At 46.7% G+C, this 17,773-nt stretch overlaps 1 protein-coding gene across 3 annotated transcripts in view; it reads left to right on the top strand.

Annotated features, from left to right (window-relative positions):
• Nucleotides 1-17,773, top strand: part of SIK2 (salt inducible kinase 2) — a 103,838-nt gene that overhangs the window by 62,397 nt on the left and 23,668 nt on the right. For all 3 annotated transcript variants that reach the window (XM_060250455.1, XM_060250456.1, XM_060250454.1), the window contains exons 5-7: nucleotides 7,398-7,522; nucleotides 12,968-13,091; nucleotides 16,417-16,637. In XM_060250455.1, coding sequence (XP_060106438.1) covers nucleotides 7,398-7,522; nucleotides 12,968-13,091; nucleotides 16,417-16,637 — 470 coding nt within the window. The remainder of the gene's footprint in view (nucleotides 1-7,397; nucleotides 7,523-12,967; nucleotides 13,092-16,416; nucleotides 16,638-17,773) is intronic.

Here is a 17,773-nt window from a genome sequence, read left to right as displayed (position 1 = left end):
CCTGGAGACCAAGCCCTATGAGGAAAGGCTGAAGGATTTGGGGCTGTTCAGTCTGGAGAAGAGGAGGTTGATGGGAAAACATGATTGCTCTCTAAGTATTTGAAGGGCTGTCACTTAAGAGGGGGGCAGAGAGCTGTTCCTGTTGGTAGCAGAGGAGAGGACTTGCAAGAATGGGTTTAAATTAAGGGCGGGAAGATGTCCACTGAATATTAGGAAAGCCTTTTTTACAGTAAGAATTGTTCAGCAGTGGAATGGAGGTGGTGAGCTCCGCCTCACTGGCAGTCTTTAAGCAGCAACTGGACAAACACTTGTCAGAGATACTCTAAACCAGGGGTGTCACACATGCCCTCCAGGGGCTGAATCAGGCCCCCAAGCAACTGGCTGTCCTCTGCTTCCTTCTCCCTCTCTCTTTCTTTTTTCTGCATAGCAGCTTGCTTTGCCAGGCTTGCTTAGTCGCACAGGAGCTACAGAGCAAAGCCTCTATTTTCTCCATTGGCTGAGGCCTCCTCCCTTGGGAAGGAAGAGGGGATAGCAGAGCTTGTTTCTCCAGTCTCTCTCAATCGTACAACAGAGCTACTAAGCCAAGCCTCTCTTCCTTCCTTCTCCTGGTCCCCTGGGGAAAGAAGGGAAGAGCCAGAGCTTCCTTTGCCCATTTCCTTGGATCCCATGGAAGAGATACAAAGAAAGAACCCTTAAGACCAACAAGTGCTAACGTTTAAAGCATGTTTTAAGGATTTTTAATATATTTATATTTAATTGTGTTTGTGTCCTTTATAAAGTTTATATCTCTGCTACCTAATCTTAAGTAGGTACACACATGGCCCGGCCCAGCGAGGTCTCATTTATATCAGATCCGGCCCTCATAACAAATGAGTTTGACATCCCTGCTCTAGACTAATCCTGCATTGACCAGGGGGTTGGACTAGGTGACCTGCATGGCCCCTTTCACCTCTGTGATTCTAATAACTGTTTCACCTTTCCTGTAATGAGCAGAGTGGGAGTCCGTCCTGGGGGAAGCTGCACACAGAGCTGTCTTGCACAGCCCCCTAAAGCCCATTCTTAGTTGCCCTGGGCGAGAGGTTGTTTGCAAGGCACACAAAGTGTGCACGCCATTCTGTATTTTCAGTGAATAACTTCCTGTCATAACTCATGCAGCATTAAAATAAAGCTAAAAGAAAACAGTGAGCAAGATGCATGGTATGGCTTTGTAGAAGGCTGGTTTTGATTGACTGCTGTTAATGTCTAGCTCGTAGAAGGAAAACCAGCTTGACGCAGAGGCATCACAATAATACTTTTTTTTTTTTTTTTTTGCAAAAGAGCTGTTGGCTCAGTCCTGGGCTTTTCAACTTGTGTTACTTTAGTGCAGGTTAGGTGGGGTTCACGTGTAAGTCCTGTTGAAAGAAACGTTGAAAGAAAGGACGCACCCTGGTACAGCTAGTAAGTATCCAAAGCCAAGTGGGTGTGGGTATGGAGAGACCATATCCAAAGCAGAACTTATAAACAGGGTTTCATAATCTGCCAGCAAGGACGGTTCCATTGTTCCAACCTACACTGTTTTCTCCGTGTATTTAGCTTGCATACTTGTGTGAAGGCAGGGCTTAGAGCAGTTAATACAACCCCATACCGCATTTGTGGTCCACGTCTAATTTATTTTGGAATCAAATCTGTTTTCTCCTTCTCCAAATGTGCACCTTTTAGCAGCAGTGCTGAAGAGGGAGCTTTAGCAAGTGCAGCTTGCTGTGGGAGGGTGAGAGAAGCAACCCCTGTCAAAATTCCCTTGTCTACTAACTCATCCTGGGGCTGAGTACTGGCAGTCCCTTGCTAGCTCATAGGACTCTCCGCTGCACTAGAACTTAAAAGCCCCCAGCTCTTGCAGTGCCCTGTAACAGGAGAGAGGTCACCCCAACAGGAAACCCTTCTGAGCTCTCCTCCTGAAAGAGAGGCAAGCTTGGGAAATAGGAATTGCTGCCAGAATTTCTTTCCCTTCTCAAGTTTGAAGAGGGGGAGGGGAGGTAGAGCTCAGTTGCTAATACATTAGTGCAAAGGAATCAAGCCTTCAGAGATGTTGATGCTTGGAAAGTTCTTTTGTTGGAATTTGACACGGAGCATTGCCTAACAGGCGTTCTCTGACTGTGCAAGCTTCTGTAATTTTACCTTCGCAAAAGTAAGCAGGATCTGATTGGGAAATTTCCCAAGGACGAGACTTTTAAAAGGCTTATTAATGCATGCTGGACGGTTGTCGCCTGCCTGAAAGCTGGGAGAGGTAAACGCATTGAAATGCACAAGAAAGGTCTGTCTGGGAGTAACAAAAGCACGTCTTAAGTCGGCATCGCTCTTTAATGCTGTAATTCCTGTGTTGGGAGGGGAGCGAAGCCAAAGGAAGTGAGATGTGAGCAGAAGTCATGTGTTGAGGTGAAATGAGAACACCGTTTCTTTTCCTTTGAAGCACTGTCACTTCAAGTTTAGGGAGAGGCTTCCAAGTAAATCAACCGTATGTGTCATTAAGACCGATTGCTTGGTTCCATCAGAAGGTCGGGTTTCTGAGAAAGAGGGGGGGGGCTATCTGCCAGCTGAGTGTGACTTTCCTCCTCCCGCTGCAGCCCAGAGTGCCACAGAAATGCTAGGACAAGGTGAGAAAGTCACACTCGGCAGTTCAAAATCCTTCCCTTTTCTAATGAATCCAACCCCAGCATCTTTAGTTCAGCAGATATTTCAAGGGTAGCCTTCTTCCACTTGTCACTTCGTAACATACTTTTCCAATTAATCCTGTGGCCCTTCTTTCGCTTTTGGAATCTTTGCTTATTACCGTCTTGTGCAATGCAACCAGTTACGTGCGTGAACTCTACTAAAACTTTGCCTGCTTGACCTTAGAGTGTTACCATATAGTTTATAACAGCCCTGAAAACGAGCAACTGATATACCGAACAAATAGTCAAAAATCGTTGCCTCTGAAAACCATATCCCCTTTCTTGAAGTGAACCTGGTAAAATCAAATAGATTGTGTTTTGGGCAGAGTGGTTGTCTGAAAATATTACCTGTCAGGGCATGCTACCTTGTATCACTGTCATCTCCCCCTCCCCCAGGATAATGCATTTTTAAAATAATGCACTGAACTGATGTCTTCAGGGTACACCTCCCTTGTGGTCGGTATATATGATGGGGTGCATAGCAATACCCATCTCAGTTAATGACCCTGCTAGACAGCACTGTGGTTTCTACTGAATTTTGTTCTAAATATTTTCATGCAGGAGCTTAAAGAGACTCTCCCATCAGTAGGTATGATTTAGAGCAGGGATCCCCAAACTTTTTGATCCTGTGAGCACATTTGGAATTCTGACCCGGCATCGGTGGGTGCAAAACAGCTTCCACGGGAGGTGGAGCCAGCCACAAAATGATTGCCGCAGTTTAACGTCAGTCAGACAGTGCAGATCCTTGGGCTGCGATGGCAGCTGCTGCCAAAGCAACATTGAAAATGCACGGCCAGTCAGAAGCCTTACTTCGCAAAAGCCGTGCCTGGCCCCACCCACTTCCTAAAAACACTTGGTGTGTGCCAGAAGAGGTGGTGGCAGGCCCCGTGGCACTCACGGGCACCACATTGAAGACTCCTGATTTAGTGGGTGTTCCAAAAGCTATTTTGAGTGGTATATTTAAATTCCAGGTCTTTGTACAGGCTGCATTTGGAGCTCTGAATCAAAAAGGGAAGTTGGAGCCAGGAACCAACTTCAGGTTTCTTTTTCGAAGCACAGGGTCAAGTGAGGTGAGCTTGGGAGTCCCTTTTGCAGCTTAGTGCAGCTCGCCACCACTGGGGCAGAATGAAGCCTCCTTGTGATGCCTGTTCAGTGTCTTCTAATTGCTGTGTTTATCAGTTCTGCTATCTGCTGGTCGGTGCCACATGGCACTCACATGCTTCTGAACTGTCCAGATGGGAGATACAGCTAAGCCAGCAGCGCCATTTCCCCCATATCTAGGAGGAACAGTTTCATAAGGTTCCTCCAACCGTGCAAAGGGTTTGACTTGTTAATGTGATGTATTGTTCCCTGTAAAAGCACAGCTGGAAACCAGTGTAGTGTAGAAGAGCAGCCAGGGCAGTTGCTTAGAAAGGCCATTAAGTTACAGCGGAGCGCCATGCTATGCTAATAGAACACATGAATGAGACTGTGGTGTGCAGGTCTTATTTTACCAGGGTTGTGCACAGATGTATGTTAGACTTTTGACAGCTCCACTTGGCAAAATGAAGTGCCAGGCAAACTGGAAGCAGGGTTTTAAAAGCAAGAATATGGAAATGGTTCAAATGAGCGCCCTGGCGCTCCTTTGTTTCAACCTTCTTGCTAGCCGTGGAGGTGACATTGAGGTAGAAAAGAGCAGTACCTGGCTCTTGTTTTCTCTCCATTGTACTCTCTTCACCAAGCTACCTAATTGCTCGCCTCCTCTTCGCTATGGAGCTACAAGCTACGGCCTTTGATCTCTGCTTTCCATAGAGGAGACATTTTAGCCAGCGGTAAGGTGCTAGAGGTCAGGGAGACTTTGGTCACCTCTTGAAAGAGGATCTGTAAGAAATGGTTAGCTGTTGTTGGAGGGTGAGAACTGATCAGGGCGCACATACGATTGAAACTTCCTGATTGCGAATGTGTGGAATCCATGCAGAGCAGATATACAAAGTGAAGTGCCCTGTGAAAAGCTCTCAGAAGGATGCAGAACAAGAAACCAGATTGCAGCTGTTCAGAATTCCCAAAGTCTGGATTAAAGCAATATTTCAAATTCCAAGGTGCCATCAAGGGCACGTCTGAATTTCCCAGGGCTTCTCATAGGATCAAAACAAGTGCCCATTGATGGTAGTGTGTGAATGGAATGCTAATGGCCTTGTTTGTAAGACAGCTTCATTTGTGGGGGGCGGGGGGGAGGGGATGAAAAATCCAGAGTGTGCACAGCACATCAGCATAGTTTCCCAATTGGACTCAGGACTAACAGCTTTGCAGACAGCCCTCAGGCGCAGGCTGGAGACTTCGGAGCTACAGCAGCAACAGAACCCCAGCCATTGATCCCGTTACTGTTGAAGAGATGAGCAATAGTGGTGGAAAGTGCTGTCAAGTCCCATATGAACATATGAAGCTGCCTTATACTGAATCAGACCCTCCTGGGTCCATCAAAGTCAGTATTGTCTACTCAGACTGGCAGCTGCTCTCCAGGGTCTCAAGCTGAGGTTTTTCATGCCTCTTTGCTTGGACCCTTTTTAGTTGGAGATGCCAGGGATTGAACCTGGGACCTTCTGCCCTTCTGCTTACCAAGCAGATACTCTACCACTGAACCACCGTCACTCCCCAAAAGGCTCACTGTGAACAAATGAAGCCGAATCAGACCTTTGTCTGCTCAGACTGGCAGCAGCTCTCCAGGGTCTCAGGCCAAGATCTTTCACACCACCTACAGCCTTACCCTTTACCTGGAGATGCCAGGGATTGAACCTGGGACCTTCTGCATGCCAAGCAGAGACTCCACCACTGAGCCAAGGCCCCTTCCCATAGTCTTGGCTGACTTATGATGAGTGACCCCATCGGGCTTTCAAGTCAAGAGACATTCATGGGTGGTTTGCTATTCTCTGACTTTGTGTAGCAACGCTGGGCTTTCTTGGTAGTCTCCTATCCAAGTACTAACCAGGGCTGTCCCTGTTTAGCATTGGAGATCTGATGAGATCAGTCTGGAGACCAGGTCCTATGAGGAAAGGCTAAAGGAGCTGGGTATGTTTAGGATGGAGAAGGGATAACTGAGAGGTGACATGAGCACCATCTTCAAGTACTTGAAGGGCTGTCATCTAGAGGAGGGTATGGAGTTGTTTTCTGTTGTGCCAGAAACATTTCATTTGGTCACAGAACCAGCCGGTTGAAATTAGATCAAGAGTTTCTTAGCTAAATATTAGGGAACAGTTTCCTGAGAGTTAGAGGAGTTCCTCAGTGGAACAGGCTTCCTCAGGTGTGCAGTTTGGTGTAGTGGTTAAGTGTGCAGACTCTTATCTGGGAGAACCAGGTTTGATTCCCCACTCCTCCACTTGCACCTGCTGGAATGGCCTTGGGTCAGCCATGTCTCTCTTATCCTGGAGAACTGGGTTTGATTCCCCACTCCTCCACTCGCACCTGCTGGAATGGCCTTGCGTCAGCCATAGCTCTGGCAGAGGTTGTCCTTGAAAGGGCAGCTGCTGTGAGAGCCCTCTCCAGCCCCACTCACCTCACAGGGTGTCTGTTGTGGGGGAGGAAGGGAAAGGAGATTGTGAGCCGCTCTGAGACTCTTCGGAGTGGAGGGCGGGATATAAATCCAATATCTTCATCTACCTCACAGGGTGTCTGTTGTGGGGGAGGAAGGTAAAGGAGATTGTGAGCCGCTCTGAGACTCTTCGGAGTGGAGGGCGGGATATAAATCCAATATCTTCATATACCTCACAAGGTGTCTGTTGTGGGGGAGGAAGGGAAGGGAGATTGTGAGCCGCTCTGAGACTCTTCGGAGTGGAGGGCAGGATATAAATCCAATATCTTCATCTACCTCACAGGGTGTCTGTTGTGGGGGAGGAAGGGAAAGGAGATTGTGAGCCGCTCTGAGACTCTTTGGAGTGGAGGGCAGGATATAAATCCAATATCTTCATCTACCTCACAGGGTGTCTGTTGTGGGGGAGGAAGGTAAAGGAGATTGTGAGCCACTCTAAGACTCTTCGGAGTGGAGGGAGGGATATAAATCCAATATCTTCTTCTTCTTCCTTCTTTGGAGAATTTTAAACAGAGTCTAGATGGCCATCTGACAGCATTGGTGATTCTGTGAACTTTGGCAGATTATGAGGAGGAGGGGCAGGAAGGGCTGCATCAGTGCTCAGTTCTCGTGGCCCTTTCTCACACACCCAGGGAAATGCCGATTGCCACTTTGGAGTCAGGCAGCATTTTTTTCTCCAGGCCAGTTTTGTCAGGGATCCTGGAGGGGTTTTTGTTTTGTTTTGTTTTTGACCATCTTCTGGACATAGAACAGGGGTCACTGGGAGGGTGAGGGTGGGGAGAAGGTATTTGTGAATTCCCTGCATTGTGAATTTCTCGCATAAATAACCCTGGAGGTCCCTTCCAACTCTATTATCCTGGCCTGGGCAGTAAGTTAGGGCAAAGACATGAGTACACCTCCTAAAATGGGGATATGGCATGTCTCTCACATTTAACACCTTGCAGCATTCTTTATGAAACTTTGCACAACTTTCTCTGGATGATCTGGTGAATATGCTTAAGGATGTTTTGGTCTCGATATATATGTGTCTAGACCCAGTTTCGTTCATTGCTTACCATAAAAGTGCTTACCAGAAATGAATAACATGAACCTGGATTTGCAAATATAAGAAAGCTATTTTTTTTGTTGTTCTTTTTCCTTCTCAACAGATTTTGGGTTTGGAAATTTCTACAAAAGTGGAGAGCCTTTGACAACGTGGTGTGGAAGCCCCCCCTATGCTGCCCCCGAGGTCTTTGAAGGTCAACAGTATGAGGGTCCACAGCTGGATATTTGGGTAATTTAATTTTTATAATGTCAACCACAATTTAGAAACTGCTAACCTTTGGTTGTATTTCTGTTCCCTTTTACCAGTTGAAGACATGAGCCAAAGTTGCTTTTGGTTCTTCAGATCTGTCGCAGTGCCCAGTAGCTATGAGATGGGAAACTGGAAACATTCCATTAAAATTGGTAATTTTTTTATAAGATGGGAAGTAATTTGGCCTATCCGTGGAGCGTATCCATCCCCCCTGAATTCATGCTAGTGTGTGCTCGGCTCTCCATGCTGTGACTTGCTGTGTTAATCCCTCTTCTTCCTTGGGAGTTCAAACCAAAGTTCGGATCTTGGATGCTTCGCAAGGCCAGAGGGATTGTCTGAGTCATTAGTACATGACTGCTCTCTGCCATTTCCCCTCTGAGACGAGGGAACAGGCTGTTTGCCTAGAACCATTTTGCTGCAGGCAAGTTCCATGTGGCTAAACCGGAATGTGTGGTGTGTTTGCTTCATGTTACTCTAATGGGAAAGGACATGCAGGCTGACCAAAAAAATCTCACATGGTGCATGCAGGAGACAAAATGTGCTGAGCCAGGGTCCTTGAACTCTTCAGCGTTCTGACAGACACAGTGCTTTTCATTCTTTTCTCTTTGTGTGTAATTGGATTTTCATGTCACCTGGTATTAGCAAAGCACTCTCAGCATAGCTTTGCAGTCTGTCGTACAGCGGGGCTTACAGACTTGCCAGCCTGAACATCTCACAGGTGTTTCTCTCAGCAATTTCTGACAATAATTTCCAGTCACGGGAGTGCATGTACCAGCAGGAAAACTTCTAATGTTAGAAAAATATATCTGTTCTGACAGTATACAGCAGTGTTTCCCATTTGTAGGGTCGTGACCCGGTAGCCTCACCACCAGGTCACAAGAAAAGCCAAAGCTAGACCTGCCCTCAGCAAAGCTAGCCCCGCCACGTCTCTGTGTTGTGCAGAGAGGAGCTGGGCTGGGATCATCTGATGGTGGGGAAGGCTTTTTTTTCTTTGCCCCCCCTTCCTTCCTTCCTTCCTTCCTTCCTTCCTTCCTTCCTTCCTTCCTTCCTTCCTTCCTTCCTTCCTTCCTTCCTTCCTTCCTTCCTTCCTTCCTTCCTTCCTTCCTTCCTTCCTTTCTTTTTCTGCAAGTGATGCTCTGTCTGTATTCTTGGTGCTGGGGGGTGGGAAGCAACAGTGGGAGGGCTTCTAGTTTCCTGGCCCCACTGGTGGACATTCTGGTGCTTTTGGGACATTGTATGAGGGAATTTTGGACTGGATAGTCCACTGGCCTGATCCAACATGGCTCCTCTTATGTTTATGTTCTTTTTTCCCATGTCTTTCTCTTCCTTTCCTTCCCTTTCATTCTTACCCTTTCTTTCTTTCCTTCCATTTTTGCTGGATGAAACTTTTCTGTTCATCATACTGTTGTTGCAGACATAGGAGCTCTGCCAATGAAAAGTTGGCACCCCCAGTTGTAGCCAGGTCCCCTTCTATGAGATTTCTGTGTGAATGAGTGAGAGTGAGAGGTGTGGGGCAGAAAGAGATTATTGGAGATTACTGCGGTATATCTCATCAGCTCTGGAAGAGATGGTACTATGAACTTGGCACCATTTTACTGGTCCTGCTTTTAACAGCTGTCTGACATCAAAATTAAACTCCTCCTGTAGATATTAAAAAGGTTGAAAGTAGTTCACTGGCTTAGTATCTGCACAACAGGTTGCTTTTAAAGGCATAGGAAACACCGCCAGTAAAAAGCTGCAAGCTCCTCATAAATATCCTTTTTGGGATAACTGCAGAAAAGCTTGTATGAACTTCATATAACTTGAAATTAATTCATTAATTGCAGTACAATTCTCTGCTACCTTTCACAGCAATTTCCTAGTGTTTCAACCAAAGAAAAGTATGAAAAATAGTTGTCGAAAGATTTTCTTGAAACCAAGCAAGCTTGGTTGTAGCTTGAGGCAGGGTTCCGTAGTAGCAGCTGAAGGAAGGGCCTACTAAATGTGTCAGCATATTTTGAGGTAGAGCAACTGCCAGCGCCCAGTGTGGGTGGTACACAGTGCTGGCATTCTTGATGGCAATGGCAACAGCACTCCCAACTGCATGCACTGCCCAGTGCTGTTGAGGAAGGGATGTGTAGGTGGTGCAGGCAATTGAACATGGGAGTGCTTGCAAGCTGGAGAAAAATACTCAAACAGATAGGTGCATGCAGGTGTGGGGGTGAAAAGAGAGGACCGCCCACTTTCCACCCCCATTTTGGCTCAGCATTAGTTTCAGAGAGATTTTTCTGAAAATGAATTTACTTCCAAAGAAGTGGCAGGTTTGGGGGAGTGCCCTGGAAGTGACATCACAGGAAAAGGTGGAGTTTTGGTTCATTGTGCCCTGCAAGTGACATCACTTGGTCCTTGACACCACAGGAAATGACATAATTTCTGTTTCCCGGCTCCACCCCCAAAGTCTCCTGACTCCACCCCCAAATTTTAGTGGGCCAAGAAGGAGAAGTGTAAAAATAACCGGGCCACAGGAAAGAAAAGTTTGGGAAACCCTGGATTTACACCTGGCTGGGGTTTTTCATATTTCTCATAAGTGGATTGTAAGTGCCTTCCCCTTCTTGGAATTGGCCCTCGCTTACCATTTTCTTTAGGAACAAGGCAAGGGCGCGGAAGATTATGGCATACTCCACTGCTGTGAAGAGACTCACATTTGTTTAACAAGGAAACACTTCTCAAAAAGAATCCCTCTTTAATGAGAAGGCCGTGTACCATCCCATTGCACCTGCTGTCCTGTAACTTCAAAATGAACTTGGTAACATATCACAAACATGCCCAGGGATTTGCAGCGCTGGATGTTCTTGTGAGATTGTGCCAGAACATTTGCAGAGCATTGGGAAAATATTTTTCAAAACTAGACGAAGTACTTGCATTGAAATTTAAAGGGTTTGGGAGTTTATTTGACAACCAAACAGACCACTTTTTTAAAAAAACAACATTCCAGGTGTGAGGAAGGGCAGATCTGTATGTTTTTCTTCCTACAACAATTAGTGAGGGCCCATACAACTACATTTATTGCAGTTCCAAGTCTGGGTTGTTGTTTGTTTCCCATGAGACTTTTTCTTCTGTCCTTGCCAGGTTACGTCTCTGTGCCATTAAATTGTTGGGCAGATTTTTTTAAAAACTTCCACTTGAGACAGCTAGGTGATAGACATTTGTTCTTGTTCAAATAAGAGCTTGACAGTTGGTACGTTGGTGATACTTTGCCTTGTCTCTTCCCTCCCTTCATGTCTTATGTAATAACTCCAACGGGCTTTGCATCAGACCAGATCTGGGGCTCTTATCCTGACCTTGAGAGAGATTTCTTCCCTTAAGCTTTTACAAGTTGGGAGCAAGAGAGCATCGAACTTAAGTCTTTTGAGCAGTGAGAATTCAACGGAGCTTTGGGTGGAATTTGGGCAGGGATAAAGAATGCTTTGCGCCTCTGTTGAAGATGGTGTATATTTCATTGAGTGAAACTTGCTCTTGAAGCCAGTGTCCCTTATCAGTCTTACACAAGGTCCTACAGAGCTGCAGAAAAATCTGTAGGATTTATCAGATTAGATGGGAAATGCCTGTACCCATAGATAAGATGGTGGGGCTGCTGTAGAGTCTTCAAGATGGGGATTCTGTTCTGTTAACAGCTCTAAGAGAAGTTCTCCCACCATAGCGCTGAAGTAATGGGAAGATTTACACATGCTGAATTATGCTTTTCCCAAAGGCAATGGTAGCCCCGCAGCTGAGTACTAGGATTTAGGTGTCACTGCAGATGCTATCTGGGTGACGAACAGTGGCCATCAGCACTACAAATGTACACAAGTCCAGGGTTTCTTTCTGTATTTTGTAACGAAGTTGGAAGCTGCTCCACTAGCTTGTAAATTGCTTACTATCCCATCCGTAGTGATGACTTTGAATCTGTTCTTATTCCTCTCACTGTCTGGTCATTTGAGAGAGCCTCCTTCCTAGTGCCCGCGGGGGGCACCCTTGATCCATGACGCTTGCTGCTAGCCCAGCCCCATCCAGGTCACTTCCATTCTGCCATGACTTGTGTCATGTTGGGGGTCAGATGCAAATGGGGAAGGCAGAGAGAGAGAGCTCCAGCTCACCACCCAACTTCCCCAGTCTCTGTTGGGCCACCAGAAAGCGGGGGCAGAATACTCACAAACCCCACGCATGCTTCTAACCTTTCATTCTGAATAAAACTTTGTTGGTCTTAAAGGTGCACTTGTCTACTGCTTTGTTCTGTTGCTTCAGACCAACACGGCTGCCTCCTGGGATCTGTCTCCTTGTGGTTGGAGACAGAGCTGGTTAGGCAGAAGTTATGAGCTCTGCCTTCTTTTCACATACCTCGCCACACACATGCACATGTCCACCCTTGAGCTGTTGGCTAGGAATTCACCTCAGAGGCAGTTAAGGCTGGAAGGAAGACAAGCTTTATTTAAATAAGGGAGAGAGTGTGCATGCATTCAAAGGGGTGGTTTTGAAAATAACAGAGCCTCATACAATCTGTTCCCTAGCTTCGACTTACATTATAGAATCATAGAACCATAGAGTTGGAAGGGACCTCCAGGGTCATCTAGTCCAACCCCCTGCACAATGCAGGAAACTCACAAACGCCTCCCCCTAAATTCACAGGATCGTCATTAATCCAAGTCCTGAAAAAGTCCAGCTGACTGGAGCTATCGTCATCATTCGAGGCAGACACTCCCTTTTCAAGCTCTGTAGAAAAATGTAATTCCAGTTCAGTGGGGTGTTAAATAGGCTGATTAAAGGTACCATCTCTGCCTGAGAGGTTGGACTCTGGGATGCAGTTTGAAGAAGAACCTCAGTGTGGGAATTCACACCCCAGCCAAATGAAGGAAGTCAGACTCCCATTAGCTGGAGGCTGGGTCATTAGAAGAAAGATGCTGGCAAAATGCACTAAGCATCTCTAGAGAGCTTACTCCCACAAGGAGAAATCATATCACTGGGGGAAGAGATGCAAACAACAGGAAAAACTACTGGGGATGCGGTGGCAATAATGACAACTTGTAACCCAATTTCAGCAGATAAATGAAGCTAACGGGCACAGTTCTAACGACATGTACAAAACTGGCTGCTTCTCACAGGATAAAGGAGGGTAGAGGGAGAAACACGGGAAGCAAAAATGCACGGGGTTTGACATTTTGTTTAAAATTAGACCAGAGTGTCTGAGGCTTGTAGATGCTTACGGTAACGCTGCTTTGCAGACCTTGCTGTTCTGTATTGTTCATGTGGAGTTAGCTCTAGATAGGCATTACTTGGATTACGGAAGCACTCTGCGAAATACAGGTGTAACGTATTTTCTAAAACGTGGTACAATTGTATTTGACTAGCAAACTTTGGACCAAGGGGTTTTTTCCCAGAGGTAAATGCAGAAAATGTTCTGTCTTCCAGAGCATGGGTGTCGTTCTTTATGTCTTGGTCTGTGGAGCGCTCCCTTTTGATGGACCTACTCTTCCCATCTTGAGGCAACGGGTCCTGGAAGGGAGGTTCCGGATCCCCTATTTCATGTCAGAAGGTAATAACTGCATATGCCACACTTTGGAGGTCTTTTGACTTTGGCTCCCTTTGTACATGATGAAAAGCGGTGGGTGATGGGTTGTGTAAGCCAGTGCTGAAGGGAGCTCCCTTCATTCCAAAGGCAGAAATCCAGATGAGAACAGCAAGCTGCCTCTCAAATACAGAGAACAAAAATACAAAGATTCCCTCTGCATACCTGAAAGTTACCTTTGACAGTCTCCTCCATTAGCACCCAGCATGCAGAATGAAGTTGTGAACTGATTGTTCTGTTGTTCCATCATGTTAGCTTGTAATGTTATAAGTGTTCACATGAAGGTGCCTTATACTGAATCAGGCTGTTGGCGCATCATGGTCAGTATTGCCTACTCAAACTGACTACCGCTCTCCGGGGTCTCAGGCAGAGAAAGATCTTCCATATAACTTCTTACTTAGTCCTTTAAACTGGAGATGCCTGGGATTGAACTAGAGGCCATCTGCATGGCCAGCAGACGCTCTACCATTGAGCTACAGTGTCCCCCTTTGCCACACATACCCACCTTGTGCCATGCTGGACATCAGTCTAAGGCAGAGCAATTGGGCGACAGCAGAACCTGTTGTAAGATGCATTTAATGTGGTGTGAAGCCCAGTAGATCAGCCCTGATCAGAGCAACAGTCTCTGCTTCATTGGCCCTCTGGACCAGAACATATCAATGCCCTAGAAAGCAGCTGGGCATCATAAGCAGTGGAGCTAAGGAGAGAAGACTGGATCCAGCCCACTTGCGCTATGTTTAGCTGCCATACTGATAACATTGCTTAGAGATTCAGTTTCTTACAATTAGGCAGGCCCAACTGACTGGATAAATTCAGCCTCCTTAATTTTAGTTGATTTTAAAAGATTTTTATATCAACCCTAAAATGTAGCTGAAGAGCCCCATGGCGCAGAGTGGTAAGCTGCAGTACTGCAGTCCAAGCTCTGCTCGCAATCTGAGTTTGATCCTAGCGGAAGCTGCGTTCAGATAGCTGGTTCCAGGTTGACTCAACCTTCCATTCTTCTGAGGTCAGTAAAATTAATACCTAGCTTGCTGGGGCTAAAGTGTAGATGACTGGGGAAGGCAATGGCAAACCACCCCGTTAAAAAGTCTGCTGTGAAAACGTGCTACAACATCACCCCAGAGTGGGAAATGACTGGTGCTTGCACAGGAGACCACCTTTATTACCTTTAAAATGTAGCTCTCTGTCGGCTTTTTAAAAAGGAAGCATTTTTGTGCCCCTGTGTGTGTGTTGAACACATGTATTCGCCACACACAAGCCACACTCACATCCTCTGCTTTGCTCTGTTCCTCATTCTTCATTTCTCTTTTGGGCGTTTGCCAGCCTCTTCTGTCATAGCTGCATTTCTGCTTAGCATTCAGTGAAAACCAGAGGCCATTCCATATTTAACATTAGTTTCTGCCTTTGGTCTCAAGCTGTCTCCCTGCTCAGATGTAAACAGTGACCCTGAACAAACCAAAAACAAAATTCTGGCCCTGGAGTCACCCTTTAAACATGGCATTGCCTCTCCCTGGAGTCAAAGGGAGGGACGAGGGCCCATGCCTGGAAGAACTGCAGTGCCATCCGAAGCAGTGTTACCCCCTTCTACATTCCATTGAAGCCAGTGGGCTTAGAAGGTTGTGAATGCACTTAGGACTGCCCCATCAGCCCTTTAACTTTCTGGGCGAGTTCCCTCTTGGCTGCTGCCTTGAATTGCCACTGACAACCAGGAGCAAGCTGGACTCCAGCAGTGCTGGCAGCTCCCCAGGGGCTTGCTCAGCTTGAACCCAACTTGCAGCAACAGGTGTCAGCTTGCTCATCACCTCTTGCTTGGCTTCTAACTGCCGCGGCTTGATGCTACAGGAGGAGGTGACAGGGGAGCAGAGACATGCTGGGGTGGGGCCTTTGGGCTCATCTTGCTCCTGGGCTGCATCAGTGGTACGGTAGTTGTTCGGAAGCTTAGTGAGCGGTGCTGAAACACTCTTGGTAGGCATTGTTTCTATTGCAGGGGTCCCCAGCATGGTGCCCCTGGGCACCATAGCACTCACTGGCATCTTTCCTGGCATCCGCCGAGCATTTTTAGAAAGTGGGTGGAGCCCAGTGGGACTTTTGCCTGGCAAGACTTCTGATTGGCCGTTGGAGGTTTGATTGGCTGTGCAGGTTTTTAAAAATGTTGCCGCACAGGAATGTTCACTGCAGGTCAGAAGGTAAGCCACAGAAGCCATTTTGTGGCTGGCTCCACCTTCTGCAGCAGCCATTTTGCGTCTGCCCCAGTGTTCCCTCTAAGCTGAGTTAGTGTGAGCCAGCTCACAGATTTTTAGCCTCCAGCTCACACATTTTTGTCTTAGCTCAGGAAGGATGATCCCAGAACATACTTAATGGATGCAGGAGCTGACAACTTTAATGCCAGTAGCTCACAAAGTAGAATTTTTGCCCACAGGACTCTGCAGCTTAGAGGGAACATTGGTCTGCACCCCTCATACTCTGTCAGAATGCCAGAGGTGCTGGCAGGCTCCGAAAGGTTGGAGACTCCTGTTCTGTTGCTTCAAACTAGCTGTGCTTGGCCAATCTTGAGAAGCAGATAAGCCTGGGCTTGGCTGTGCAGCTGACGACTGCCTTCCCGTGTCGCAGCCACCCTGCAGCATCCAGTTGTTTGAATCCGTCTCAGACTGGGGTGGTTGATGGTGGCAAAGGCCTCAGACTCAGAATTCTGACTGCTGCAAAATTTATTGGGGAGCTGCTTAACGTGACGCAAGGGGCACTCGGTGAAAGAGCTGAGGATATCCTTAGGTATTTTTTTCTTGCCTCGTACCAAAATCCTGTTTAAAACCAGGAAGTGGCATTTGTGGGGGAAGGACAGGATCGTCTGCCACAACGTTCCTTTGTAACCATGGCCTTACCGCTTTCGTTCTTTGAATACATCTGTGAAATATGAATAATTTTCGCCTCTGTTTAGAGGCTTCATTTGTTAACATGTCTGTGCTTTTGGTGCCCATCAGCTGTCCCCAGGGGTGCTAAGAAATATTATTTTTCCTTTTATCATGCCTACAGTTAGAAATAATTGCACTGTTCACCGTAATTGCGTACTTGTGGGAGAAATGGATTTTGTTCCTTGTGCAAATCAAAGCCCTCAGCCCCAAGATTAGGGGGTTTTTAATTGTTTTTAGCAGGAACTTACCTGGTGTCAGAATTAAGCTTTTTCCTATTGTTGATAGTCTCTATCGATAAGCGTTAAATTGACTCCCATCGGTAGGATAACCGTTCATCTAGGTTCCAGATGAGCTCCATCTCTCCCCTTTTTCTGTCCATGCAGAGTGTGAACACCTTATCCGGAGGATGCTGGTCCTGGATCCAGCAAAAAGGCTGACAATTACTCAGATTAAAGAGCACAAGTGGATGCTAGTAGAGGTCCCAGTTCAGAGGCCTGCTCTCTACCCCCAAGGGCAGGAGAATGAGCCTTCAATCGGAGAATACAACGAGCAGGTTCTGCGACTGATGCATAGCCTGGGAATAGACCAACAAAAAACCATTGAGGTAAAGCCTCCTTGGATACCGAAGGAGCTCTCTCTCTTTTTTTGCATTCCCCCCCTCCCCTGATTGTTCAGAGAGCCAGTTTGGTGTAGTGGTGAAGTGCGCGGACTCTTATCTGGGAGAACCGAGTTTGATTGCCCACTCCTCCACTTGCACCTACTGGAATGGCCTTGGGTCAGCCATAGCTCTCGCAGGAGTTGTCCTTGAATGGACAGCTGCTGGGAGAGCCCTCTCAGCCCCACCCACTTCACAGGGTGTCTGTTGTGGGGGGAGAGGATATAGGAGATTGTAAGCCGCTCTGAGTCTCTGATTCAGAGAGAAGGGCGGGGTATAAATCTGCAGTCGTCGTCTTCTTCAAGCTTCACGCAGATGTACAAGTGCTTTAATGGACCCAGTGCTTTTGATAGACATGGAAGGTTACGGTTTGATTGGAGGGGGGTGATGCTTTAGCATGTATGCTGCTATGCTGGTACATGACAAGAGGTGTCCAGCAGAGGTGCACTTCATCCCACAGTGTAGATTTTGTTGCTCATGTGTGCACTGAGGATTTCATTGCGGCTGCAGACAAATGCACAATCAACGTGCATGGGATGGTAGGGGTTCAAAAGAGCGCTAGACCACTATTTTGTTTTAAGGGTTACGATTCTCATCTCTGTTTGAAAGGCTGAATCCCCAGCCACCAGGATTTATTTATTTCTGCAAGGAAACAACAGATGATCCTTTAGAGAGATAATATTTAGGTTTACAAAGCCTTAATTGTATGGCTCAGCTTGAAAGGAAGGTGTGTGCTGGTGTTTTCCCTGGAAAGGCAGATTAGAATTACCTAAATGTGTTTTTATTTTAATGGGCTTGTGTTTGCAGGGTAGGTTTTGGGAAGTACTGGGGGAAACTAAAGGAACAAAACAGGAAATAAGTCCACTACCCCCCCCCCCCACACACACACACTTTTTTAATTTGTGGGATTTAAAGTGAGAAAACCCTATTCTCAGAGAAAGCCAGCAAACAATTGCCTTTATTTTTGGTGGCTAGGATTCCAAATCAAGCGTCTTACCAGAAATACAAGCTGATATGCTCCCCGAGGAGTCTGTGTGGTCACTTCCCCTAGAATGGCTGATATTTTTAGCCAGTATTAATGCACC

Source organism: Heteronotia binoei, chromosome 12 (assembly GCF_032191835.1).
Source record: "Heteronotia binoei isolate CCM8104 ecotype False Entrance Well chromosome 12, APGP_CSIRO_Hbin_v1, whole genome shotgun sequence".
In the NCBI taxonomy this organism is placed as follows: Eukaryota; Metazoa; Chordata; class Lepidosauria; order Squamata; family Gekkonidae; genus Heteronotia; species Heteronotia binoei.
This window is presented reverse-complemented; position numbering and strand designations above follow the sequence as displayed.